Raw genomic sequence first — 14,111 nt, 5'->3', positions numbered from 1 at the left:
ACATCATTCAGAAGTTTTTAATAAACAACTTCATTATAAAAACTTTTTTTTGAAAATGTAATTCTGCAAAACATTGAAAAATCTACTTTAACAAAGATAGGCCCTGTGCATTTTCTAATGGCACTTATATTTTACAATTAAAAACCTTGTTTTATATAAAGCCAAAAATACTCCAAGAGGTTATTCACTGTGTTTACAAAGTGCTAGAAGGTTTTGTCTTGTATTTTTCTCTTTAAATAATCTGGCGTTCCGAAAGAGTGGCTCCAAAGCCTTGACCACTGGGAAGGAGGGAGGGAGGTGTATGAGAAGTGGTGTTTCAGGAGTTCTAGTGCCAAACAGTAGGAGGTGGAGAGGTGCACTATGGGGAGAACCCGCTAAGGAAGGAAGCTCACACCCGAAGAAACTGAACTGGAATGCTTCTTCCAAACCCCTCCATAGAGGCACTAGATTATGATGGTGGATCCTTCTCCTGTCACACCAGTACACCCCTTTCCCTCGCCACAGACCCTACTCTCCAGTGGTGAGGTTACAGCCAATTCCTTCCACAGCAGGTTCAGAGTTCCAGGAGAGGCCAGGGTGGGGTCCCAGAGGAATCTGGACTTTTCTGGCCAACACCTGCCTAAGGCAAAGTTTCTTATTACATAAATATCCTTGTTAAAAAGCAAAATATTGATCCTGTACAATATAAACTGTTAAAAAAAATCGTGCTTAAAAACAGCTCCTAGGTAAGAGAGGAGGTGGAGAGAGGGTGGAGAAAACAGCTACCAAAAAGAAGGGGGGTGGAGACTTAAAGGGCTACTAGGGGAAAGTTTAGGGCAGTGAGAGAATTTCAACTTAGGACAGTATCTACGAGCAAAAGAAGTAATCACACCTGCTTCCCAGATTTCCATTAACAAAATGCCATTGTAAAAGGGTGAGGGAAAAAACCTCATTGTTATTCCTTTCCCTACCTCTCACATTTCTAAGATGTGCACAGATCCTCTGAGCTGACACAACTGGGCATGCTATCCCCTGGCCCCCAGGACTGCACTCAACCCTGACCAGCTACTGTGCAGAGGGGGAGTTGCCTGCCACTGTTCAAGGCAGCTCATGCTGACAGAGGTTGGAGGTGGTGGGGGAAGGGAACATCACCCCTTTTCCTGGTCCCCGTTTGGTCTCTGCCAACATGCCGTGGCTCCTGTCCTGGGCAGAAACCCCTAGGCTCTCATGGCCTCAGTAAGGGTACTGAAGTGGGTTTGGTACTGAGTAGGATAAAGCTATTCTTATCCTCTGAACCAGGCCAATATGGACTTTTTTCTTTTTTTAAATTTTGGGGAGGTTTAAGAAATGGCTGGGTGTCTATGGTCCAAAAAAAAGGTGAAGGCAAATGTTCCTCTGCACCAGCAAAGTTCACAGTGATAGGAAAATTCCTTGTGGGTGGGAAGGGCACTGAAGGAAGAAAAGAGGAACAGGACGGAAGGAAGAAGTGAGAGGAGGAGGGGCAAGGCCCCAGTTATAAGGTTTTAAATAGTTGCTTTGCCTGTCCTATGAGTTTCCCGGCATCACTAATGGGGGAGAGTATTCAAGGAAGGGACAGGAAAGAGCAGGCAAAGAGGAGGCGACTCTTCTAACAGCCCAAGACTTTATATTCTGTGGCCAGAGGCCCATTTGCCTCTGTAAACGAAAGATGCAGGGAAGGTAGCAGGGCGGGCTGAGGGTTGCTGGGTCTAGTGATGAAGATCAGAGACGACAAGGAGAATGGCAGCAGAGTCCTGTTTGGATCCTCACATACCATTTCCTATATACGAGTCCCAATAACATGCACAGCATGCAGGAGGCGGCTGCGTACCAAGGGGACGCTTTTAAAAGTAAACCTTAATTAGTCCCTGGGACTCACTGAAACTAATTTTTAGAAGCAAATCACCTACTCTGATTCTAATCTTGCCAGACACCTTTATATCTGGTTTTGTCTTTTTGTTTTAAAAGGTATCCCAAACTAGCCTGCCTAAATTAAAACATGCTTATTCACTCCACAATGCTTCCAATCAAGGGCCAGGGAGCTACATTATAAGGCTTTCACCTCAAAGGAACAGTACTGGCCCGGGCTGAAGCAGAAGGCTGGGTCTTGGACCTGCTCAGTTCCTGATGATAAACCAAAGTGATTTCTAGACAGAAGGGGGAGGGGGGGAGGACTGGGAAGAGGCTGAGGCAGTTCCTCGGTAGTTTGTCCTGAAACCCTAGTGGAGAAGCCAGTATGAGGCACCTGCTGAGAGAAGCGCCCAGAAACTGCTGGCTGCATCTGTAGGAGTTAACAGTAAAGAGGTAGGAGTGTGTTTCTGAATCAGAGTGGAAGTGTCTCAAGAGGGCCCCACACTGGTGGTCCCTGAGCTGCCTCCCTTCCACGAGTGGGAAGAGCGAAGCCCATGCAGAACTGAGATGAAGCAGGGATGGGGTTCAGCTGGGCAAGAGCTGTGCTGTCTGTGGCAGGGAGCCCCACAAGTCAGAAGAACTAATCATTTGTTGCAAGAAACTTGCTGAGTACTGGCGGCAAAAGTGAGAGGAAGATGGAAGTTCTTTGATGGAGAGCAGAGAAGCCTAGGCACAGTGGGCCTGAGGCCATGGGACTGCAAAGTGGGAAAGAGGAGGAACACTGTAGAGAAGAAAAAAGTTTGGTATGGGAGGCAATGATGTACACCCAGAGATTAGGACTCAACTATCTGCCCAGTCCTAACTTTCTGAAAACTCTTCTTCCAACAATTCCACAACTTCCTGGAAAAGAGACAGGAGAGAGACAAATGAGGTCTCACCCTCTCCTTTGCTATCCACACCAGCCTAGAACCGGAGTCCCTCGTTCCAAGACTAATGATAAAAGCTCATGACATTCAGGGTGAGGATTAGAGAATTGGGGCGGGAGGTGATGGAAGTGGGCATGCCTTTCACTTCTTCCCCTCTCCAGTTCAAAAGGAGGATGAGGGGGTCATGATGTACTTGGAGAAAAACAGAATTGCAGACCTGTGAGAAAACCGCTCCAATCTTCTTGCCTGTCTCCTGTGGACTCTGCCGAGGAAGGCAGGAACAGACACAGTCATGGAAGATGGCAGAGACTGAAGCAGTCCAAAGTCAGTTTATTTCCCCACAGGGGAAAAATATGACCTCAAGTGAAGAGAAGTCAGTGAGACCCGAATCCGCCTTGTAAACAGGGCTCCAGTTAACACCAGGTACCAAATGGTTCCGGCTGGTGCCAACTGGAATGGACTGGTGGGAATGGATTCACGGTGTGTAAACAATGTTCACTGCAATCATTCTAAGGCTATACAGCTCAGCAAGGGAGGTGAAATGGTGTGTCTGAGGCGACTGTGTAAACGGTACCGTTGCTGGAAAACACTGAAAATGGAGGTGCTAGGACAGGAGGGATGGAGGTGATGGGGAAGAACAGAGGCCCTCTCTCCTGCCTGTTGGTTGGAAGCAGGTGATGGACCCGCTGCAGCAGGGCCTGACCAACTGCTGTGGGGTCTCCAGGCTGGGACCAGAAGACGGGATTCTTGGGCTATTTCTCTAGAGGTCATCCAAAGTAAAACCCTCTGTGTCTCCAAGAGACCTCTCCCTTCTCCAAAGAGGAGGAGGTTCTGATGCTTTGGAGAGGGAGAGGGCTAGGTGTGGCTCCCGATTCAGATTTAAAAAAAAAAAAAAAAAGTAAAAATACCTGAAGTCCTATTGTATGAAATCTTTTCATGGGGTTGGGGCTCAAGGCTCCTCCTGGAACTGATCCTGGAGCCCAAGCCCCCAAACCAAGTGCTCCATACAGATACTGAAATTTTTCTTTTTGAACTCAGCTCTGAAAGCTCAGCTGCCTTCATGGGGGATGCATATGGGGTAGATACTGAGACTCCCTGACAGAGCCAAGACTGAGCTGAGGTCCTCCTTGGGGCTACTGGAATGCCTGGTGGAAACGAGGCAGGGTGGTGGTGCTCAGGCCAGAGGTGAAGACAGGAGGCAAGGAGTGCAGAGGCCCAAAGTTCAGCGGTCCCCCAGCTCCCGGGGAATCTTGAGGCTGAGCTTGCAAAGTGGTGAGCAGGGGCTGCGCCTCGGCCTGGGAGTAGCCCATGACCAGGCCTCCTGTGGCCCCGGGTGGGTTACACGGGGGCAGGTTGAGAGGAAGAAAGCCCAGTAAGTGGGAGAAGTCCACATTAGCAGCGCAGAGGGCCTCAGAGAGGTTGGCGGGGCTCTTGGTGAGCAGTGCTTCATCTAGGAGGGCCGCAGCTGCCGCCGGCTGAGGTGAGGCGGGCTGGGGTTCAGCGGATGAGAGAGAGAGGCTTCCAGGAAGCTCCGCCAGAAAACTATCCACCTCCACTTTGGGCAATTTGTCGGGCAAGTATGAGGTAGATCCAAGCTGGTATTTTGGAGGAAGCTGAGCCGGGGAAGAGATAGGTGAGGACTCCAGAGGGTAGCTCATACCCATGGGCAGCGTGTTGTGCACCAGGGAGTGTGGCACGCCCGCACTGGGCATGGTAGGGATGTGGGTACCATACATGCCCATGGGCAACATGCCAGGGAAGGCCTTGGCCCCCATCACGTCCCGAGAGGCCATGCACAGCACAGGGCTCAGCTCTTCCTTCACGCTGACTGTGGAGCTGCAGCTGAGTAGGCCTAACATGTCCACTGGCTCTGTCTTGATCTTGAGCAGCTCTTGCGAGTGACTCTTCTTGACATGACGTGTCAGGTGGTCTTTGCGGCCAAATCGCTGGGCACAGTACTGGCACAGGAAGTCTTTCCGGCCTGTGTGGACCACCAGGTGCCGCCGCACATCCTTACGGGTATAGAACCGCCGGTCACAGTGGTCACAGGGGTGCTTCTTCTCCTTAGTGCCACCTGCTACCCGGCGTGAGTGGGCCTTCAGGTGCTCTAGCAGGGCCTGGGTACTCTCGAATGTCTGCAGGCACACCTTGCAGCTGAGGTCACCACTGCTGGCGGCATGCATGGCCAGGTGGCGCCGGTAGCCCAGCTTCGTATTGTAATTCTTACCACACTCAGAACAGTGGAGGGCCTCTTTGTTGGGGTCATGGGTCTGCAGGTGGTTCCGCAGATGATCCTTGCGGTGAAACATCTTATCACAGTACATGCACTGGTGGGGTTTCTGGGCTGAGTGAGTGGCCATGTGCCTGGAGATAGGGATGGAGGGCAGAGGAGAAAGAAATGAGATCACAAGGGCTGGCTAGACAACTGAGTTGTCCACTAACAGGCAACCAGACACAAAAACTATGGTACAGCCATGCAATGGAATGGAATACCATGCCAACTGTATTCTATAGATATCCCTGACCACCTGCAAAATCACATGTACTGCTATTCTTTGCAGCACTGATTTTAGTGGCAAAAAATCAGGAACAATCTAAATGTCCATCAATAGGGAATTGATTAAGTTATTCTATGTCCATAAAATGACTCAACTTTTTTTTTTTTCTGGCCATGAGGCTTATGGGATCTTCGTTCCCCGATCAGGGATCGAACCTGGGTCCTCAGCAATGAAAGCGCAGAGTCCTAACCACTGGACCACCAGAGAATTCCCAACTCAACTTTTTAAAATAATGGCAGCTTTATACGTACCACAGGTAACAAGCTCCTAGATACACTTAAGTCAAAAAACCCATGAGACAGAATACTGCCTATGGAATGGTATTATACATATGAAAAGAGGGAAGATATATGTATGTTTGCTTGTATGAGCTTAAAATATTTCTGGAAGGCTACACAAGAAACTGACAACACTGGCTACCTATGGGGGAGAAGAAATGGGCAGCTTTTATGGGTGTGATGGAGAATTTTCATTATATACCTTTTGAATTTTGAATGCATTTCCTTTGCAAAAAAAAGCGTATTTATAAAAATTTAAATGACACAATAAAGGGAAAATGAAATGTATCTAAACTTCCTGATCTGGAACAATATCCGAAGATATAGGGAGCCAAGTCAAAAAAGGAAGTTCAGTATAGTGTGTGTAATACAATCCCCTGTGAAAATAAAGAAGGAAGGGAGTACACGTTTGAATGTCTCAACAAGGACATACAAGAAACTGCCTTTGGGGAGGAGAACAGTGGCTTCGAGTGTGACAATTTGTTTTTCACTGCATGTCCACTGGCACCATTGAAATTGTTTGCCACACAAAGCAGCAACATTCAATTCTAGCATATGTGCTGCCGAAGCGAGCACAGCAGCAACACTGAAAAACTTTTCTTTAGTGATCTGGCACCTCAGTGTCCCTTGGTTTGCTCCTGCTCCTTTCTGTCTGGAAAGCAGCTCCGAATCCAGGAACTGCAATCCAGAGCTCCACAGTACATTCAGAATCAACTCAGCAAGACTTTGGAGTCCCACTGTTGGCAAGCCCTGTGAGATGTGTGATTAACGCTGTTCTCCCTAAGAGGCTGAAACACAGGGCAGCCCCACCCACCAGTCAGTAAGTGGCAGAGGCTGAATTTAAACACAGACCTTCTTGAGGCCCAGGTTCACTTAGGTATGCCACTGCTGTCTCTAGCACAGCACCCAGTGATTCTTATCAATCGCACCCATTACCCTCATGCTATGTGTGAATGCTCACACCTATGAGGGTTACTACTATTAACCTCCTGGGACACAACTGGCATGAAAACGTATGAGAGGGAGATGCTGAGTGATCCACAGTCTATTTCCCTCATTTTGAAGGTGAGGAAACAAAGGCCCAGAGAGGTTTAGTAATTCACCTAAAATACAGTGACTAAGGGTGGAGTCAAGGCTCCTGTCTCCTGGCCCAGGACCTTTCCTGTAGCCTCCCACTGACATTCAGACTGTCACTAAGAAAGTCTAAGAGGACAGCCCCAACTGGAATTCACCTAAGACAGAGGAGCACACAGAATCAAAGCATTCCTGAGGACAACAGAACTGTCATGAGGGCAATCCTGGCCACACGCTACCCTGTTACCTGTTTTAGTTCCTTCCTATCAACTGTTTCCCAGACAAGGAACTGAGGCTTTCTGTGGTCATCTTGTCCTTGTATTTACTCATTTACTGTCTGTCCCTGCTACTAGACAGTAAACTCAAGGAGGGCCAGCACCCCCATCTGTCTGGCTCACTATTCTGTCCGTATCACTGAACACTGTGCCTGGTATGTGGCAGGAGATCAATAAATAATAGTCAAGAGATAAATGACTGTGCATCAGGGAAGTCTACATTTTTGGTAAAGGGCATGTTCATGGTCCTCTGACAGAAAGGCAAGGATAAAATCAAAATTATGTCCGAGCGGGCCCCCCTCCCTTCAAAGCTGCTCTGTCATTATCTGCTTTACACCAGGGCTTTCACATTCCATTTCACTTTCAGTAGGGGTTCTTGGGCTTAGAAGTTTCAGGAAATCTTCCAACCCAGAGGACACCAGGGACTCTACAGAGACATAAGTAATCATCTGAGTGGCATGCTAGTTCAGTAGAAGAGGTACTGTAGGACCTAAGAAGCTGTAGACCTTGGGTGAGTTACTTCTCCACTCTGAGCCTGCACTTTTTTTTTTTTTTTTTTTTTTTTTTGAGCCTGCACTTTAAAATTTACAGATTGGACCTGAGGGTCTCCTTTTCCTTCTAAACTTCTAAAACTGATTCCTAATTTGGAGCTAATATTCTGACCATTACCTGACATAGGTGAGGAAAGCAGCACAGGCATACCTCAGAGATATTGCAGGTTTGGTTCCAGACCACTGCGATAAAGTGAACATCACAATAATAGGAGTCACATGAATTTTTTGGTTTCCTAGTGCATATAAAAGTTATGTTTACACTATACTGTGGTCTATTAAGTGTACAATAGCATTATGTCTAAAAAACCAATGTATATACTTAATTAAAAAATACTTTATTGCTAAAAAATGCTAGCTATCATCTGAGCCTTCAGCAAGCTATAATCTTTTTTTGTGAGAATTACCAAAACATGACACAGAGACATGAAGTGAGCAAATGCTGTTGGAAAACTGGGCCAACTTTCTTGACTGAGAGTTGCCACAAACCTTCAATTTGTAAAAATCGCAGTATCTGAGAAGTACAATAAAGTGAAGTGCAATACAATGAGGTATACCTGTATTGAAAAAAAAAAAATTCTATCTAGTTTGTTCGTGGCTATCCGATATTGTACCCATCAGATTCTAGTGTTTGAATAAAAAATACCACCATTATTTTTCAGTGAGTGACCTCAAACGGCTGACGTTCAGGGTACACTTATGGGACAAATTAACCTCTACTCTTCTGCCACAGATAAAGTCCCACACTCAGTGGAGTCTCTCTGGCTTTATCCTCTGGAAACCTCAGGGCAGGAAGAAGTATGGGAGTATCACCTACCTATACAGCTTGTACTTGGAGGCAAACGCCTTGCCACAGTGCAGCTGAGGGCAGCTATACGGTCTCTGCTCTGGATGGGGGAGGCTCTGAGGCCTCAGCTTCTCCCCATTTGAGAAGGGTGTCCCCGAGATTTCACATTGGCACTTCACTTGACTCTCCGCCTCCCGGCCCCGAGGCCTGGGAACTAGTTTCCAGCCCACTTCCTCCTCCTGCTTTGCATCTTGAATCCAGGGGGGTACGCTGGTGAAAAATGTGGTCATGGCAAGGCTAATGGCGAAGGGCCATGTTATTGAGAAAGCCTCCCCATCAGCTCCACAGGGCTCTGTGCTCTGTCACAGCCTCCAACGCAGCCTTCAGAAAACAATCTCTTCACCTGAAACATCAGAACACCTGGTGTTAGGGAGCCCAATACCATGAAAATATGGGCTCTGGAGGCAGAGAGATCCCCGTTCCATCCCAGCCCTTCCACTTAGAAGCCATGTGACTTTCAGCCAATTACGTATTTCCCTGAGCTGTTCCCTCATTTACAAAATGGGCTTAATAATCTCCTACACCATAAGGATCTTTTGAGGATTAAATGAGATAATAAATACAAAGCATTAAGCAGAAGGCTGGGCACCTAGTGCTTAGTGGTAACTATTATTACAAGTACCACCTAGGCTAATAGGAAAACGGGATAATCAGAGGAAGTAAAAGCCCTAGACTCCAGACTTTCCCTTCTAACTTCACTTTTACATCCTTTCCACTAAATTTAGAAATAGCGGCACCTCCTCCTCCTCTTCACCCTACCTCCTCCTCACTTTCTACAATTCTCCTCATAGAGGTGCTAAGGAGCAATAAAATGCCCAAAAGGCATCAGAGGAGAAAGAAGAAGCCATCACTCAGGAAATTTACACCCTGGAGAGTCAGCCCCTGCGCCAGATGTGTTCCTTAGCAGATGTGTTTCTTAGCAGCATATCAACATCAAGAGGTTCTGTCTGAGGAAGGCAACAGCAAACTCAGCATTTCCACTAAACCAGTACTGGTCCTGTCCCGCCCTCAACCACCACTCTGGGTCTCTCGGTCTCAGGGCCCAAACCATACTTCTTTAGCAAAGTCCGTTGAACACGCAACGTGTTGAGTGGTGCTGAGGATCCCAAAGACCCTCATAGAACACATGCATGTCTCCATTATGAGCAAGTAACACATTTGCATTAGAACTTAGACGCCATCACCAAACTCTGATTCTTTGAGAGTTCAGATCACATCTCTTTCATCTCCACACACCCAGCATCTAGAAAAGGACTTTCAACTTTCTTTTAGATGAATAAATCAGTCATTGAATGCAAGTGGATTCTTATTGGCTAACATGCTCAGGAAGTTCTGGTTTAAACTGAGTTCCAAAGTGGGGAGCCAATATCTTGAAGTCTGATGCTTTCTACTGGGTTGTGGAGTGGGGCGGGGGAGCAAAGGTGACACAACTTCTTTCCTGACTCAACTCAGAGGAAGAGAGAAAGGGCATTACCATACTGATTCTCAAAAGGGGGACAACAGAGCCACATCCACACTCACAAGCTCATCACACGAGATTACCAACCCCAATGCAACTTGCTATAACAGGGGGATTTCCTTTGAAGAGGTCATGCCAAAATTTGGTCATGAGGCTTTTCCATGTGAAGGGAGCAAAAGGGGTATCTGGGGATTGTCCATGAGCATCTGGGGAGGGCTCCAATTGCACAAACTAGCTGTGGGCCAAAGAATGCTGGCTCAGCTCATTAGCACCTGCTGCTTACAGTGACCATTCAACCAACAGGCTGGCCGTGAACAGAGATGATGGGATCAGCGGGTTTATGCCCGAGAGAGCTTTGCTCATCATTAACATAAGCTACGTCCTGTTCAGGAACCATTCCTCTTGTTGAAGAAACACTGCAATGTAATATGATAAACATCTCCCTATCACGAGTGGAGATTTGCCTAGAAAGATCTGCACAAAGGTGGCTGCATTTTGTGTGAGTCACGTGTTAGCACTAAAAACTAGTCCCACTTGAGCCTTCGAGTCATCATGGCATATTTGCCTGCTTCACGATAAACCTCAAAGGCCTCTGATGTCTGGCTTTCATCGTTTAAGTCCCCTCCTTCTTCCAAAGGGTGGAATTACCTGTTTATAATACCAGTGATTACTAGGCAGCTTGGAATTGGGTAGAGAGCGAGCACGAATTTGAACATCTCGTTTGAAGGGAATTTCCCCCACCTTCAAAGTCAAATTCTGCCCCACCCCCCGTCAATATGTGAAATCATGCACCTCAGCCTCCGGAAAGTTGGGAATGGCAGCCGGAGGGAAGCAAGTCACATCACTTTGGCTAATGTGAGAGAGGAGCCTAGCTTTGGAAATTCCACACAAACTCAGAAAGAGAACAGTATGTCCCCCACCTCCCACACGTCCACCTCATCTGTTCTCCTGAACAAGCACAAACAAGACACAGCAGTCTAGTATGCTGCTGCTGGAAGAGTAATGGGCTTCTAGGAAAGAGGCTGATGGTGGCTAAGAAGAGCTCTCAAGGTTGTACTGACAGAACCAAAGAAGGAAGGCAGCAGCCATGTGCTTGCCTTGATTTGCACTTAATGGGGCTATGGCTTTAGTGTTACCTTAGGAACCCTTCTGGAAATCTAGTTTTTCTCCCTCCGTCCCTTGTCTGCAAACTCCTTTCATCCAGGAAGATTCCTGGGCCTCTCCCACATTATCTGAAGGCCTATTCCTTCAGACATCTTCCTCTGCAAACTGTGAAAAAATTCTGCTTCCCTTTCAAAGCTGCTCTTCTGGTCTCATACCCTAACCTTAACAACTACAGAAGCTGACAGAACCTGTTCCCATAAAACAAACACAATCAATCCCTCCCAGTTACTGGTGTAACTCGGTATATTTTCATCCTAAGATTCCTTCTGGAGTCTGATATGAAGAGGGAGGTATTGTGGAAAGAACCTTGGACTTGCTATCAGAAGACTGCCACTTACTGGCTGTGAAACCATGGGCAGGTTATGTAGTTTCTCTGAACCTCAGTTTCCTCAATTTCTAAAATAGACATTTGTTCTCCTTACCTATAAAATTCTCATGGAAGATTCAGTGAAACACTCTTGAAATGTCTGACATAAAACGTGTAAATACAAACAGTGCTGTCTCTGAGGTCTAAACTGTGTCTCCCTCTTTTCCGCACGGGGCCTGAATAGTACTACTTTTTTTTCCTCCCTAGATGAGTCTTCTCAGGCCTCAGAGTGAGTTTCCTTCCCTTCCCAACATCTCCCCAGAATGCAGCCTTCCCCTTTTCCCTCACAATTAACCCTCAGCACATCCCCCGGAGCCAGTCCCCCTTACTTTATCTTCCTCCAGTACCATATCCTGGGCCAGAGTTCCCTCACTGTAGGAATCTCCTCTATTATTAAGGCCCCATACCCTAAATACAAATGCTTGCTAAAAACTCTGTATGGCCCTCTTTGGAAGCCTTTAAAAGAGACAAATCGCTTCCTCGTCTGTCTGTCCTCTGTTGTGTGCCATGATGCCTGCTGCCCTCTGATGAAACTATACTTTTTATGGTGTTACATCATCTCTATAGAGACTGCGTTCTTTCTCCATTATTAGCCTGTTTCCTCATCTGTAAAACTAAAATTACTTACCTCACAGGCTTGTTGTAAGGATTATTTTAGTCAGGTATGCAAAGGACTCAGCACAGGACTTGGCTTGCTCTAAGTACCCAACAAAAGGCAGCTATTATCTTTGCCTTTGTATAGAGTTGCATGTTCCCACCTTCTGCTGCCACAGTTGAATTCTCTCAAACCTCCCCCCAAAACTGTTGAGAAATAGCGCCCCTGCACCAAGGAAAGGGTTAATCTGTAAGTGTTCTTAACTAGAGAGACCCACAGAGGATTAACATCTCCACTTCAGTGACTACCCTAAAATAGCTTTTATCCCTGCTGCCCGAGAGCTACTTGGGGATCTGAAGAACTCAATTCAACACCTGCCGAGGAGGAAACACACCCAGGAACTTTCCTTGCGGTGGATACAATCTTCCCTTAAGCAGAACCCAAAATAGCAACTGGGAAATTATAAATAGACTTAGAGATAAAAAACAGGTCCTGACCTGGGCATCAGAAACGAATCCAAAAGACACTGACTGACTGGAGAACAGTGAGAAGGAAAGGGGGAAATGGGTATAGCTGCCCCCCACAAAACACACACACAAACACACATACACTCCAGAGTGGGGGGGTGGAGAATTAAATTACAGGGAGGCTGAAGCGTCTCAATGACTTGCATCATTCCAGGAGACATCAAACAGGATTAACAGGGGCTGCTAGTTCTTCTATCGGTGTAGATGGACCCTTTTTGGGGTGTCCTTTTGATTCATGATTTCCTCTGATTCCCGCTGCCTCCCACTCCTAAGGAGGCCTTGAGCAAATGGCTGCAACTCACAACAGCCCCATTTTCACCGAGAGGAAACCTGATTAGACACCCCCCCCCCAATCCCGTGGCCTCACCTTGGGCGGTAGGGTTAGCAACCCCAGGCGAGACTCTTTCAGAGTCTCAGGCAGACAGGTGGGAAAACACACAGGCCAGGTCACAGGAACACTTGCTGGTGAAAGTACCAACTCCCCACACCCGATGTCCCCTTATCTTGCACCTTACAAGTCCCTTTCCCCCACCGAGATGGGGCCAGGACAGGATTTGCAGGGGATAGCCTGTCTTCTGGTTCGTTTCTAGACCACCATACTGCCTGGGGGGAAAGGTTAAACGCCCCTGGGCTGGGAGGGCTGGGGGTAGACGGCTGCCAGACCAGGGACAGAAATTCAGGAAGAAGTCTGGAGGTCTCAGGAATGGAAGGGAGGGAGGAGCAAGTTATCTCGATCCCTAAGAGACCCCCACCCCACCCTCCGCAAAGAAAGAGAGACGGTGGGGGGTGGGGGATGGATTACATGGGCTGGAGAGTTAAAGTGGCTGAAGATAAAAGCGAATTCCCTGAATTTCAAGAGTCTCAAAATGGTACCGGGTGGAAGCTGTCTAGAGTTTGGGAGTACGATCGCCGAGGAGGGAACTATAGGTAGAAATTATTTGGGTTCCCCAGAACCAAATAATTGGGGGAAGCCTCAAAAGGGGTTATGTGGTTCTGGGAAATGAAACAGAGGAGAAAGAGCGAACTATTTGGAGCAGGAAAGGGGGTTATGTGGGTCCGGGTAGGCGTGTCTGAGAGAAGAGAGCAGGTGCAGCTTATCTGCGTCCCCCAGACCCGGGTCCCTGGTAAGATCAGCAGCGCGTTATCTGGGTTTCCAGGGAGCCTGCGGGGTCGGGAGTGGGGACCCCCCCCCCCAGGGCTGAGGCTCCAGGTCTCGAAAGGGAGGGGGCCAGCGGGGTTTCTTCAGGTCCCCCAGACCCAGGTATCGGGTCCGGGGAAAGTTTTCGTCACCCTGGGGCCTATCTGGGCCGGGCTGGCGCAGAGGGGGCCTCGGGTCGGGGGTGTGGGCGACCGCGCTGAGGGGCCAGAGATGAGGGGCGCTGCCACTCCGGGCGCCGGGCGCGCGGGTGCAGCGAGACTGCCTCCCGCCCCGCTCCCCGCCGTCCCCCGGGGCCCTCGCCCACACTCACCGCGCTCCGGGCCCCGCGCTGCGGGCCGGGCCGCGCTCGGGCTCCGCCAGGCCCTCTCAGGCCCCGGTAGTGGCGGCGGTCGGGCCATTGTGCGGTGCATTCTGGGAGCCGCACGAGCGGGCGTTCTGCCCGTGGAAGGGGCGGTGCCGCGGGCTCTCTATGGTCCCGCCTGC

General features: G+C 48.4%; 1 protein-coding gene across 2 annotated transcripts; it reads right to left on the bottom strand.

Moving 5' to 3' along the window:
• Window positions 1-14,069, bottom strand: PLAGL2 (PLAG1 like zinc finger 2). Of its 2 annotated transcripts, XM_032606544.1 has the most exons (3): window positions 13,939-14,069; window positions 8,328-8,700; window positions 1-5,138 (listed from the first exon to the last, which is right to left on the bottom strand). In XM_032606544.1, the coding sequence occupies exons 2-3, from the start codon at window positions 8,585-8,587 to the stop codon at window positions 3,908-3,910; spliced, it is 1,491 nt and encodes a 496-aa protein (XP_032462435.1). In that variant the 5' UTR covers window positions 8,588-8,700; window positions 13,939-14,069; the 3' UTR covers window positions 1-3,907. The 2 variants fall into 2 exon arrangements, with proteins under 2 accessions (XP_032462435.1, XP_032462436.1); XM_032606545.1 differs by lacking the exon at window positions 8,328-8,700 and having other exon boundaries at window positions 13,939-14,058.
• Window positions 14,070-14,111: the final 42 nt, after the last annotated feature.

This window comes from Phocoena sinus, chromosome 15, assembly GCF_008692025.1.
Source record: "Phocoena sinus isolate mPhoSin1 chromosome 15, mPhoSin1.pri, whole genome shotgun sequence".
NCBI lineage: Eukaryota > Metazoa > Chordata > Mammalia > Artiodactyla > Phocoenidae > Phocoena > Phocoena sinus.
This window is presented reverse-complemented; position numbering and strand designations above follow the sequence as displayed.

Bases quoted from the DNA above. Each gene is read 5' to 3' on its own strand.
- PLAGL2 (XM_032606544.1), bottom strand. From the start codon at position 8,587: ATGACCACATTTTTCACCAGCGTACCCCCCTGGATTCAAGATGCAAAG. The intron at 5,139-8,327 runs GTAGGTGATACT...CCCTATCTCCAG, and splicing joins TCCAAGTACAAGCTGTATAG to GCACATGGCCACTCACTCAG.